We start from the raw sequence: 12,932 nt of genomic DNA on the forward strand, positions 1-12,932 counted from the left end.
CAAATCAATCAATCAACATAATCAGAGCCGTTCATTCCAATTCCAATCAATGCAGCAGATTTGGTACATCTGTTACAAAGCAAAGGGGAAAGCATCGAACTTTATCTTGTTTACGATCGGCCGCTTTCTCTGCCAGATTCAGTGAGCCATCGGAAGGGACTTGAAGTTGTTTCAGAATAATCCCACTAATCGGAAGTTTTTGATATGTACAGAAATGGAAGAAAACAAAGAAAGACATATATATAATTTATACAATACACCAAAGTCTGTTTGATCAAATCGAAAAATCAAATTAAAAGTTTTATAACAGAGCACACAACAACATAAAAAATCAATAAAAAAAAAAAAAGAAAGATCAAAGACAAAAGTGTATACTAGTAGTATTTTTTTTTTTTTGTTGCTCTCATGAGTTGTTTGATTAAATCCTGACGCCTACCTCTATCTCCCTCGATCTACGTTTAGGCGGCCTTTTCCTCGGGTTGTTAACCTTCTTCTTCCCCGGCGGATTCTTAGCAAAAGCAGAGCAACAACCGCATGACGAAATTCTCGGAGACGGAGGGTCTACAGCCGGAGACACTCTTCCGGTTGTTCTTTGATGTCGTTGAGCTCCTCCGCCGTTAGATCGACTCCTCTCTATACCTCCTCCACCGGTTTTAATAGGTTTGAGCTTGTTGTCTTTCTCCTCTCCGGCAGCGATTATAGGTTTGACGACTTGTTGTTGGTCCGAGCTTTCAGACAACGGTTTAGGTTGTTCGTCGCGTTGACTTTCGTCTTTCTGCTCGTTGCTGCCGCCGCCGCTGCCAGATTTGTTAAGTTCCGCGATGAGACGATCGTCAAAGACTATACCGGAAGATCCTTGCCGACGGAACGAGATGGTTGATCTTTGAAGACCCTCCATGGATCTCTCTCTCTCTCTTTTGATTTCTAAAAGAGAGCTCGCTAGAAGAAGAAGGAGAAGAAAACTAGAAAAAAAAAAGTGAGTTTATAATAAGAAGTGATTAATCAATCAATCATTGTGTTCCAGACTTGGTTTCTTTTATTTCTGTCCTCAATTTTTCTTTATTTTTTTTAGAGTAGGAGGGTCGGTCCACTATTTATTATTACTCTCTATTATATTTATGATGATGTTTCCAATTTTTTAACGATTTACATTAATTAACCGGATGCAACCGTTTCATTTTTCTCTTAGAGAAATCAGAGTTATTAAATTATCCTTTTATGTTTTTGTTTGTTTGTATGCATCTTTAATCGGATTCCTCTTAGATCCATTTTTCAGATCCATACACTTCAAATATGTTATTTTATTACCAAAGACTTATTTTTCTCCCTTGTAATTAACTAATTGTGTTTATTTAAAACAAATTGCGCGGATTAGATAATAGGTTAAAAAAAGAACAGGAGAATTAATTGACTTACAGAGGACACATTAGTTTAAAACTATCTTCCTCATTTCGGTAAACCAAATCTATTAGGTGAGTAAGTGGAGCATATGATGATATTGAAGACAAGATTTCGTTTAGGACAAAACACAATATAGGGAGGTGAAAGTGGGTCAAAGTAATTCGGTTACCAACAAGTCAACATCTTTCTGTAATATTATTATAAAGTATTCCATTCAATAACAACATCTTCTGTGTTTCTCTCATTATCAAACTAAATAAATAACATGAACATGTGGTGGGTTTAACAAATCTGTTTTTCTCAAAATATTATAAAGAGGGATTATAATAATGTTCTCAACATACAGACTCATAAGCCATTCGAGTTGGCACAACTCAGCAATGTTGAAGCAGAGGAAGATTAAATCGATAGCACCAAACTACGGGGCCTAAACAATGAGGAAGTTATTGAAATATATACTCTCAGGCCCATATCAAAAGCCCACGTATGAAAAAATTGGAAGCAAAAAAAAAATGGTGGTCCAGCTGGGAACGAGCCAGCAGGCCACGGTGAATCTGAGTGGCGTCGAGCTGTGATCCGTCCACCGCTGAGAGCGGGAGGTAATCGCTGCTCTGTGAAACCAGCCTCACGCATTGCCCTCCAACTTCAGGAACCGTCTGAGAAGAGCCTTTGCTCAACTCACACAGATCACTCACAGCTTGGACTGGGCAGCTCGGAACAATGCCACTACAGATCCGACCCGTGGACCGAGCCAGTGTTCCACCAACTTATTGTCCCCACTTGGGTCACAAGCCCTCGTTACTGAGCTCGACGTACACTATCTGCTTTAACTTCATTTATAAAGTAGAACATTTTAGAGTCAAGTAGCCGATGTGGGACAAAAGAGAAGTACACACACACAATGGTGTTTTTCAGTGTTCTGATTTTGGATTTTGGTTGTGGACAAAAGAACACAATGGTTTCTTCGGAGACAGAGTCTCTTCGATGATTAGCTTCACAGACCCCTCCTTTCAGGTAAAAAACATCATCTGGGTTTTTTGCCATTTCCACGAATGTAGAAAGGTGTTTTTTTTTTTTTTTTTTTTTGCTACGGAAAATTTCTTAACATCTAGAATCTAGAGCATGACATTTGTTTGTAGGGTAATTAGATGCTAGATACATATATCGCACTTTACATTTCAAAGTCTGATTTTGGTGTCTGTTCCAATTGAATCTTGTGTTCCCAGCGTTAAGTATTCTACTTCTACTTTACTAAAAATTTATCTTTTCTTTTGTGGTTTGGTTGAACTTGTTTGTGTAGTGGGAGACTATGCTCAGACCTTGAAGGGTATATGCTTGTAATTGTACGAGTGAGCAAAAGAAACTTCAATTGTACTACCGAAGCTGTTTCTGCATTTTGTGTCCATCAGAAGATCAACACTTGTTGAGATCTCTTACAAATACACGAGTTGAGTTTTTGGAGGATTCCATTGATTGAAGGGATTATAAAATTCGACTGGACCTTTTGATGGCTGATGGACCATGTGGGATTCAGTAGCTGACAAGAACAACAAAGGATTCCACCTAACAGAGACAACCCACATGTTGCAGGATATATATAAAATATCACACGAAACTGAAAAAAAGAACCAGACAGAGACACCTCTTCTTGAACTTAACGCCTTACATTGTGGTTTATTTCCATATTCTTTACTGCCTGATGGTGATATCCTATGGAAGTATGATTGTTTATCTGAGGCAAAGATTTCTCACTTCAACTTGATGCGACTACTCCTGGTCCAGTTTTCATAGGATTGGTTTCTTTGATAGAAGTGAAATCTTGGGTTGATTTGAGGCCGTTGTTCTTCCATGTTGATGCCCCACCTGTTCTTTTAGTACTGTGTCCTTTTTGTTTTTCTGTCATCTGAAGAAAAAGGCAATCAGTCATCTTGCCCAATAACTTTCAAAGATTTGGTGTTTAAGAGAGAATCTTCGGTATAAAGGTCCTAGATACAGCTAGAGGTTTATTTCTGTCTTATTAAGGAGAGATTCTGGTTCTTCTGTTTGCCAGATATCTTGGCTGGTTTTGAGAGCTCAGGTTCATAGGTGGAATTTGAGTCCATTCCGCTTGGAGCTGCAGAGAGTGAGTTGATGTTACGATCGTAGGATCTTACTCCAGAAAGCCAGAAAAGGTCCTTACGATTACGACTCTGTAAGCTGAAAAGTTGCTTCCTTTTTTGAATCTGAGCTGGATATAGAGCTTTGAGGTTATTTTTTGGAAGTTAAATAGGAAGTAAGATTCAGGTTAGTGCGGGAACAAGTTGGAAAATTCTGGTAATTTTGTCAAAGGTATCGCTGGAGTACTAACTATCAGAAAACATTTTCAGACAGAAGCTTGGTGATGTATCTTCAATTTTTCACCAACCCATCTCATGGCTTAGCTCATGTATGCTACTCTAGTCAGATTTCGTGTAAGGTAAGACTGAGTCGTATCCTTGCCACGCCACCGTCTTCAGTCCTCTTGCATATGGACGAAAGCAATAATCTTCACAAGCCCAAGAAAGGTTTTTGTCTGAGTGAGGATTCGAGAAACAATTTAAACAGTCTTTCTGCAGATTCTTTGTTTAGGCAGGCCAACACATTGGGGATTATTGGAGGCGTTTCAACTGATTCCACTCTTAAATTTGTGAAGAAACTCGTGGATTGGAGCTCAAAAGGTGGTATAAGCTCGTTACCTTTCGTGCTTTGCTCGGATCCTGCACTCAACAAGGAGCTTCTCTTATACGAGGAGAACTCGTATCCTTCTCTTTACCATAGAGCAGAGAGTACACCGGTGGATCCAAAGCTAATTGTGGAAAACCTAAGGAATAAGAGGAGATATCTTGAGAGTTGTGGAGCTAAATTAATCGTAATGCCCTGCCATATTGCACATATATGGTATGAAGAGGTTTGTGAAGGGAGTTCAGTTCCTCTGCTTCACATGGGTGAATGCATTGCTAAAGAGCTGCAAGAGGCGAAAATGAAGCCCCTTGAAGCTGGGAATCCTCTGCGTGTAGGTGTGATGGCTACTAGCGCCACGTTATCCGCAGGGTTCTACCAGGATAAACTCCAAAGCAATGTCAGTATTCTATTGTGTCCATTGGAGCAATTTATCCTATCATTTATCTAAAAAGTGACTTTGTGATACTTTCTTATAACGCTAGTATTATCTACTCTCAAAACAGTTTCTTCTTTTTATAATCATATCTATGTGAATGCGTCACGTTTTTCTCTTCTATCAATGGAGTTCCATTTTTCAAGGGGAGCCTTTTTAGCTGTTAAGATCCATCATTTTCTAAACCATGCTTGACCTTTTCATCTTCTCTTATTACCATTTTTACTTCTACCTTCTTATTCTTGTCAACTTTTCCCTTTAAGAAAAAATAATAAACTCTTTCACAATACAAAGTCTCGTCCACATCGATATAATCATTACGTATTACAGAGTAGGTGCCGAGACTTCTTGATGAGAGATTGTACCCTTTAGCCATACTCTTTAACATCTAACAATCAATCAGTCTCATCACACAAATCAAAACTTTTGTTTTCAGGAGCCTTCTCAATCGCTCATGTCGTCAAATCCTTCAAAATCATTCACACCATCAGCTGCTTCATCGGCTGAGTCGTCTGCCTCTTCATCTGTCTCCATTGCTTCCTCTATTCCTTCTCCTTCTTCTTCATCACTGTCCTTGTCCTCATAGATTACGGGACCTTCATCTTCTTCTTCTTCATCCAAGTCATCCACAATCTACGATTAACACAATCAATGACAAATGAGTAACATAAAATACAGTCCATAAGTCTGTTATCCATGCAAGGTGATCTCAGGACTTCCATTGTGTGTTATTATCCCCTGAGTGATTTATGGAATCTATTGCTACCACTAGGCTAAAGATTGAAATCAAATTCTTCCACATTTCACAGTAAGAGAATACGTACCAAGTCCAAGACACTTGAAACCTCAACGGCAGTATGAATAGTTGAAACCCGTGATTCGATGAGCTGCACACACAACAACAAAAAAAACACATCAAGGATTCATCTAGTGACTTTCTGATCTGTATCTCTGATACATGGCAAGCACAGCCGTACAACAAGAAAAGCAGTTCCTAACCTGATACATGGTGTTTAATGCGAGCACCGATGACTCTTGGGACATAATTCCACTAGAATGAGTAAGTAACAGACTCTTTATCCACGGAAGCGTACAAGCCAAAATTGCACCTCTGTAATAAAGCAAAAAAAATCACCACTTGAATACCAGTTTCAGCTCATACACCCAGGAAAAACATATTTAGAGCATCAACTCTCTCACCTTGATTGTAGTATTGGTAGAAGGGAACTTAGAAGCTTGAGTACCTCAGCTGAATTCAACTTAGCAACCGAATTAGCAATCACCTGCAATGCATAGAGAGCTTGAAGAATTAAGTAAAATAAACAAACTACATGATGGTAAAGAAACAGACAGGGAATATAATATATAGTGAACCTGCTCATCTCGGTTGTACAAGCAGTCTAGTAGAAGAGATCGATCATCAGCATGCAATGCTTGTCTCAGAAGAACGTTAACAGAGGCTGCAGTAGGTGGCTTATCATCACTGGGAGCAGCAGAAGCGTCACCGATAAGCTTCTCGCCGCTTAATAAGTCAAGACTCTCAAGTTTATCACCTATCGTTGGCTCATTATGAGTATCATCTACTAGCACTCCATCTCTATCTTCATCAAGACCTATATACCAATCAAACATGAACCCTAATATCAGATTGGCCAACTATCTTTAAGTGGACTCTTCCAGAGCTTTATCCACAACATCCATTTTAACCATAAGGAAAGCTGTAAAATTTACCAGAATCGCGCGTAGAGGGTAACTCGGGTTCAGGTTCAGCTCGCTTCCTGCTCTTCTTCTTATGGTTCTTCTCTCGGGAAGGAGTATCGGCGATTTCACCTGTTGAATTCATAAAAAAAAACAAGAGAAAGGGGTTAGCTATGAGCGTAAAATTGAGTAAAAGAAAAGGGGATATAGAATGAAATAAACCAAACCTCCACCGTCGGAGGAGAGAAGAGGCTTGAGTTTGTCCTTGGCCATGGTCGGCGATCGAGGAGAGAGAGAGAGAGAGGCCGACGTGGGTTTAGTTAGGGTTCTTCTTTCTAGCCGCAACAACTTCACAGTTCACACAACTAAAAAAGCTGCGGGTCGGGTCAAGTTGGGTGAACCGAACCGAAACGCTTTTTTTTTTTGGTTGGGCCGACTTAACCCAATAGTTGGGCTGAGTTTATCGAGTAGTCTGTTCCAATATCTCATTATATAGTTTTTTTTTTAATACATTTTCTCAATAATACGAATAAAAGACTTATCTCCTCAAGAAAAATAGTTTGGGATAAAAAATAGATGGAAGCAATGTCGTTGATACTGACACGAGCTCATTCCTTGCACCTTGCATATTAGTGGCAACTGGCAAGATCTAGGATTTGGATTGTGTTATATTTTTTTTTTTACTAGAAAGGTATCTGTTATCTACACCTTAAAATAAAATTTGGATACAGAATCCAGGATACTAGTAACATGTATTATCAAAAAGAGAAAGAAAAAAAAAAGACAATATGTATATATACATCATATACATGACAGCTAAATAGATGATATATTTGCTTTCTTTCACCCCACTTTATTAGGGAAGATAAACTTTTTATTTTATTTTCAAAAGATACAGAGAATAAAGAAGCATATTTTAGGACATAAGAAATAATGTAATTTGTTAAGATTAAAAATATGACAAATACATTTATTTTTTGGTCAACAAAAAGTTAATAAGGATAAATACTTTTAAAGGCCAAAAAGTTAACGTTATGGTTTTATATGATGTGTTACCTATAAATAATTCTTGTTAAATATTATATATATATTCCCAAAAGATTTTAAAAGAATTATATAAGAAGATTACCACATTACTTTTGTAAAAGTTATGCTTGTACTATTTAGTGAATGTATATACAGAAACAAAATATGAGTAATTTGATTTTCTATGGAAAAAAAAAAAAAAAAAAAAAGAAGAAGCAAAATATCCAATCATTTATATGAATAATTTTCTTATTCATGTGACATGTATATAAATATGTTTGGGCAAAAAATGAAAATAAACTTTTTGAAAGCCGTTTAAAAGGAAAGGAAAAAAAAAAAGGAAAGACAAAGAAAGTCAAAAAGACAAATGTGGTTAAATAGGCAAAAGGAGGAAAGTAAATGAGAGGGAAGGGTGGACTTATATTACAAAGAAGGAAGGGGTATTCTTGTCATGTCTGAAATGACATCTTTCTCTTTTTTCTCTTTCGACGACGCCTATAAAAACAAAAGACCACCCGGACAATCTCACATTCACGCACGCGCATCATCCCCCATATTTTTATTTTTTTTCTTTTCATCTTCACCGTTTCATACGAAACTCTTTACGAGGAGCGAACCTCTCTCTCTCTCTCTCTCTCTCTCTCTCTCTCTCTCTCAAAGAAGAAGAGAAGCCTCTTTTTAATTTTTCTCTCCGGCCAAAGGTATAATAATAATAATAGGCTTCCGTTTCTTTTTTCTCTTATTGACGATTGATTGATTCACTCGGGTTGGGTTGGGTTGGGTTTCTCTCTCGATCCTGATGATGTTCTGTCGTTTTCCGTTTTTGTGGATGTGATCAGAATTTTTCTGGTCGTCAATTTCGCGTTTTTTTTTTTTTTTTTTTTTTGGGCGAAGTTTTCTAGAATTGCAATCGAATTGATCTGTTTTTCTTTTTGGGTTTTGAAATCTTCGTATGAATCTGAATGTTTAATCGTCGATGAGATGATTGACAAGTCTTTAGAAACTGTTTGCGATAAGTGAACAGTTTCTTTTCGTTTCTCCAATCAAATAATAATAATAAAAATTGTCTCCTCTTCCTTTGAGTCTATCTCATCATTTTGAGAATGTAATCATCAGTGTGATTGAGTTCATATGGTTGAGCTCCTTGCTTTGTCTTGTTTCCTTTGATTTTTGCATTGGAATGTAATAATACATTTTTGAGTCTTAGGCTTTGTGATATGATCTTTGCAGTTTCAATTAGCTTCTCTACAGACATATATCTTGATCTGCAGTCTTGAATTAACACTTTTTTTCTATTCGTTTCAGTGTGTGTGTGTGTGTCTGATGCACAAGGAAAGACGGAAAATGCCGGTTTCAAGCAACACACACAGGGTCTCTCCTTACCCGCTTCGCTCTTGTAGGAACAAGAAACAAAAAGAAGTCGAGTCACCTCTTGAGTTAGAGAGTGTGAGTGAATGGGAGGATGTTAGGTGTGTCATCTGTATGGAGCCTCCTCACAATGCCGTCCTCTTGCAGTGCTCTTCCTTCTCCAAAGGGTGTCGCGCTTACATGTGTGACACTAGTGCCCGTCACTCCAACTGTTTCAAGCAGTACCGCAGAAACAACACCACCAGCCGTTGTAGTGGCAAGACTCTAAACTGTCCTTACTGCAGAGGAGAGGTTCATGGGACAATGAAGTCGACTTGTGCTCGCAGATTCATGAATGCTAGGCCGAGGTGTTGTTCTGTCGACAAGTGTGATTTCTCTGGCACCTATGCTCAGCTGAAGAATCACTTGAAAACTGAGCATCCTGGTTTCACACCACCCAAGTTGGACCCTTGGGAGCAACACATGTGGGAACAATTGGAGAGAGAGGCTGAGTACATTGAAATGCTCAACGCCCGTCAGAGATGGGATGCAGAACAGAGATTGTTGGCGAGCTCCCTCCATCAGCTTCCATATCGCCATCCCATGATTGATCTCAACTTCGATTCGTTCATGCATAATCTGTTTCTTGACGTGTCCTTGGAGAGCCGTGCAACGAGCCAAGCAAGTGCTGACAACCACCCGGCTCACATGCCCCGACTGGAGTTTCATGGGACCATGTTTACCAGATGGACTCCGTGAAGATTCAAGTGCTGAGTCTATGGTTATATCGTCCAAAGTTTTGATGTCTCCATTTTTTTCCATAATGTAATCTTTTTATAGCGACATCAGTTCTTGTTCTAGGCATAAATTTATATTGTTTGTATTTTTAGTTTCTTCTGTTAGTTAAGTATCCATAGCTTGGGCTCATCATCTTTTACCTCTTCAAAACTTTCTGTCAAATCAAATTATTCACATTCTTGATACTCTTTATGGTTGCTACTTGCATTCTTCACAAACTACGCAGGAATATGTTTTAACTTCTTAGCTCCATTTTGTTTTCACATTTGAAATACATATATCAAAACTTCGAAAGTGTTACCCCCGAAAAAGGAAGATGAAAATTTCCGGTGATACATAGTGCAGAAAACATAATCAATGACTGTTTGGAACAGAACACAAGTAGCGAAGCGTGTACTCATTGGACGAACACATATCTGTCAGATCCTGGTGAGCTCTGGTGATTGCCTTCTGCAACGATCTCAGTGCAGGTAATAGATTTCTGTAGTTACGCTGAATGGAGCTTCCGTGTGCCTTACAGATTTCCTGCACATAAATAGAAGTTTGATCAGGTTCAGAGCAGAGATTAACCAACAAAAGAAAGAACTCCAGCGAAAATAGTATTTTACCTGACACCAGTGAAGTAAGAACTCCAGATGAGGACAGTTCTCAAGCAGATCCACCAAAGCTTCCATAAGCCGTTCTAAGTATTTCTGGGGGACAGAGATTGCAACAGCTTTTATGTCTGCAGGGGCTACAGCAAAGATGCATTTTTTGATGAGTCTGTCTTCGTTCAAACGCATACTCAGAGCAAGTGCTCTGCTCACTTCATCCTCCTTTATGGCAGCCTCAATAGCCTGCACAAACAACACATTAGCTTTGCTTTCCAAAACCAATAATCAGAATACAAGTCTACAACAACCACCAGCGATTTACAAAGGCTCACCTCTGGAGTAACGTCTATGTCAAGATCGGTTGGATCAAAGATGAAGGATTCATCGATTGAATAGATAAGAACTCCTTCGGTAGTTGCAGCTGCAAAGCTTCTTCCAGTTGGGGCAATGCTGAGGCTTTTTGTCCGGATAATAGGCCTGCCGCGGTTAGGCCTGGATCCAGGCAGATCGTAACCCAAATTTCCCCGAGACTGTTTGTCAATGCCACTTTCTTCATCGCTGTTGTCATCATCGATCAGATCCATTGGTCCTGCTTCTGTCATCTTCTTGGAATTCAAAAAGTCAAGAACCCCATCTAATGACAGATTATGAGATATCTGAAACCTTTTCAAAAGAACCTGAAAAGATGATATTCCAAACACTTTGACTTCAGTACACTTACAATACAAACACGAGTTTTTCAAAATCTGCATCAAACAATCTACACCAAGAAAAGCTGTACTCCAAGAAGAGTTAATGAGCTAACCTGATCTGAAATGTCATACATGCAAATATATCTGCTAGTTCCTGCGGCTAGAATATAGCCTCCATCAGCAGAATAGCACAATGTTGTAAAACACTTTCCAGAACTTGAATTAGCTGCAGACCGACGGTCAGTCATAACCCGACCTCCAGCGATATCTCTCCGCCCCTCTATGGTGTACATCAACACACCTTCAATGGTGTCCCAGAAATGGATCTGCCCATCTAGCGTACTCGAGGCTAATTGCTTCCCATCAGGACGGTAGGCAACAGTTAGAACATCGTGGTTGTGTTGAAATCTCTCCACAGTGCCTTTGCTAGCAAACACATCCCACAACCGAACTGTCTTGTCCCAGGAGGATGAAGCTAAAATTTGCTGCAGGGAAAGAAAGATATGAAGTAGTATATTAGGCATAGAATTTATAACACCATAAGCCAGAAGTATACATGACTACGTCATTAGCTAATATTCACATAATTGTTTAGGGGGTCAAGCAACAAAATATATTTCGACTAAACAAAACACGAGACTATTATAGTATATTTACCGTTAAGGGTGAAAACATCAACCCATGAACGGGAGCCTCATGCCCACTCAGAATATCCTTTATTTGCCCAGTCTTCTTGGACCATACAAAAATCTGCAGACAGGCAAACATAAAATTAGCCACCTCACCCAAAGAAAAAAAAACTGTGATTCAGTATTTCTGAGTATGTGACTGGAATCAGTAGGCCTAGGTTTAAATACCTCGAATGAATCTAGGGTCCCAGCACAGACGACATCACCACTAGGGTCTGCTGTTAAGGAAACAAACTGCCGGGGTGTAGGGGTTGTGTATGTCTTGTAATTTTTGTATCTTTTAAAATCCCAAGCACGAACAGTGCCGTCCAGAGATGCGCTTAAGAGGGAGTGGTTATCAGCCATAAAATGAAGAGCAGTCACTGCGTTAGTATGCTCGGTGAATGTGATGAAACATGATCCTGACATAACGTTCCACACCTGAAAAATGCGATATTACAAAAGAGAGGCTGGTTAAATTCAGAAACAGATGAGAATGGTATAAGATATAACGGTTAGGTCTTTGAGATTTAAATACCTTGACTTTGTTATCATCAGCACCAGTTGCCAAGAATTGTGAATCGGGTGAGTACGTGACACAGTTGACATCAAAATAGTGTCCTTGTTGCTTCAGTATATAGCTTTCAGATCGCCACTCCCAGACTAACAGTTGCCCGAGTTTGGCGCAACCAAAGGTCAGCCAATTACCACGCTCATTAAAGACAGCTGTTGTTAGCTTCTCCCTAGAAATAGACAGCAGATGGATACAGATGAAATCTGGCATCTGATAAAGCCCGAAAACACCATTTGAGAACCCTACCACAACCATGTCGAGCCCCTGATGATAATCGCAAGCTGTCACCTTTGCTGAAGCCTGATTAAACCCATCCTTCCTCAACAAAACCCATTTCCCTCTGTGCATATACTCTTCATCATCTCCTCCTTCTTCATCTGAATCACGATCTTTACCGTCGTACTCTTTTCTTTTTTTAAGATCAGTCCCAACGCCATCCACCATCACCTCATCAGCCCTCTCTGGAGTATCAGGTGAGGGTGGCTCAGAGTGGCCATCTTCTGATTCATGCATTTTAACATCCTCTCCAGTATAGCCCCAACTAAAAATGTAACCGTCCCGTGCAATAGTGAAAGCCCTGTTGACCTTGTTAGTCAATTTATCAACACCAAAGAAGCAACCCACAACAGAATCTCTATGACCGAGAAACAAAAAGGGCTTATTCAAGGCACCCTTGAGCTTTCTAACACAAAACAACCTAGCTGCTAAATCCTTTGAGCCAACGAGCAAATAATCAGACTCCAAGCTCCACTCCAAGGAAACAACTTTATCATCAGAATTAGCAAAAGTCCTAACCAGCTCAAAGGCGAAAACAGCTCGCCTGAAACCAGGTGAACGCCATATCTGAACCAACTTACCAATTCCAACAGCGAAAAACTTACCATCAGGGCTAAACTTCAAGGCGCCGACTTTATCCTTAAAGGTTATTCTATGAAGAATCACCCGTCGAGGCAAGTTGATGAAAATGCATCGATCTTCTTCATCGACGGCGAGTAGGAAAGT

At 39.4% G+C, this 12,932-nt stretch overlaps 5 protein-coding genes across 7 annotated transcripts in view; 2 read left to right on the forward strand and 3 right to left on the reverse strand.

The window, feature by feature from the left end:
• On the reverse strand, positions 216–7,905 carry LOC104774170 (uncharacterized protein At1g15400-like). Its single transcript, XM_010498837.1, has 2 exons — positions 7,876–7,905; positions 216–914 (listed from the first exon to the last, which is right to left on the reverse strand). The coding sequence occupies exon 2, from the start codon at positions 896–898 to the stop codon at positions 419–421; it is 480 nt and encodes a 159-aa protein (XP_010497139.1). The 5' UTR covers positions 899–914; positions 7,876–7,905; the 3' UTR covers positions 216–418.
• Positions 1,897–4,693, forward strand: LOC104774154 (probable amino-acid racemase). 2 transcript variants are annotated; one of them, XM_010498827.2, is made up of 3 exons: positions 1,897–2,415; positions 2,702–3,684; positions 3,768–4,693. In XM_010498827.2, exon 3 carries the CDS (start codon positions 3,782–3,784, stop codon positions 4,547–4,549), a length of 768 nt encoding a protein of 255 aa, XP_010497129.1. In that variant the 5' UTR covers positions 1,897–2,415; positions 2,702–3,684; positions 3,768–3,781; the 3' UTR covers positions 4,550–4,693. The 2 variants fall into 2 exon arrangements, with proteins under 2 accessions (XP_010497129.1, XP_010497123.1); XM_010498821.2 differs by having other exon boundaries at positions 2,702–4,693.
• LOC104774147 (WD repeat-containing protein 43) lies at positions 4,792–6,585 on the reverse strand. The gene is made up of 7 exons (XM_010498816.2): positions 6,460–6,585; positions 6,266–6,364; positions 5,909–6,147; positions 5,735–5,817; positions 5,534–5,645; positions 5,359–5,421; positions 4,792–5,167 (listed from the first exon to the last, which is right to left on the reverse strand). The coding sequence occupies exons 1-7, from the start codon at positions 6,503–6,505 to the stop codon at positions 4,979–4,981; spliced, it is 831 nt and encodes a 276-aa protein (XP_010497118.1). The 5' UTR covers positions 6,506–6,585; the 3' UTR covers positions 4,792–4,978.
• On the forward strand, positions 8,403–9,591 carry LOC104774196. Its single transcript, XM_019243468.1, has one exon. The coding sequence runs from the start codon at positions 8,582–8,584 to the stop codon at positions 9,362–9,364; it is 783 nt and encodes a 260-aa protein (XP_019099013.1). The 5' UTR covers positions 8,403–8,581; the 3' UTR covers positions 9,365–9,591.
• LOC104774181 (periodic tryptophan protein 2 homolog) overlaps positions 9,623–12,932 on the reverse strand; it is a 4,325-nt gene continuing 1,015 nt past the window's right edge. The window contains exons 2-8 of one of the 2 annotated variants that reach the window (XM_019243467.1): positions 11,895–12,717; positions 11,546–11,797; positions 11,346–11,438; positions 10,802–11,173; positions 10,329–10,673; positions 10,012–10,239; positions 9,623–9,928 (exon numbers count right to left, since the gene is read on the reverse strand). In XM_019243467.1, coding sequence (XP_019099012.1) covers positions 9,758–9,928; positions 10,012–10,239; positions 10,329–10,673; positions 10,802–11,173; positions 11,346–11,438; positions 11,546–11,797; positions 11,895–12,717 — 2,284 coding nt within the window. In that variant the 3' untranslated portion in view covers positions 9,623–9,757. Of the gene's footprint in view, positions 9,929–10,011; positions 10,240–10,328; positions 10,674–10,801; positions 11,174–11,345; positions 11,439–11,545; positions 11,798–11,894; positions 12,905–12,932 lie in introns of both variants that reach the window. The other variant, XM_010498846.2, reaches the window with a different exon arrangement.

Source organism: Camelina sativa, chromosome 3 (genome assembly GCF_000633955.1).
Source record: "Camelina sativa cultivar DH55 chromosome 3, Cs, whole genome shotgun sequence".
Lineage (NCBI taxonomy): Eukaryota > Viridiplantae > Streptophyta > Magnoliopsida > Brassicales > Brassicaceae > Camelina > Camelina sativa.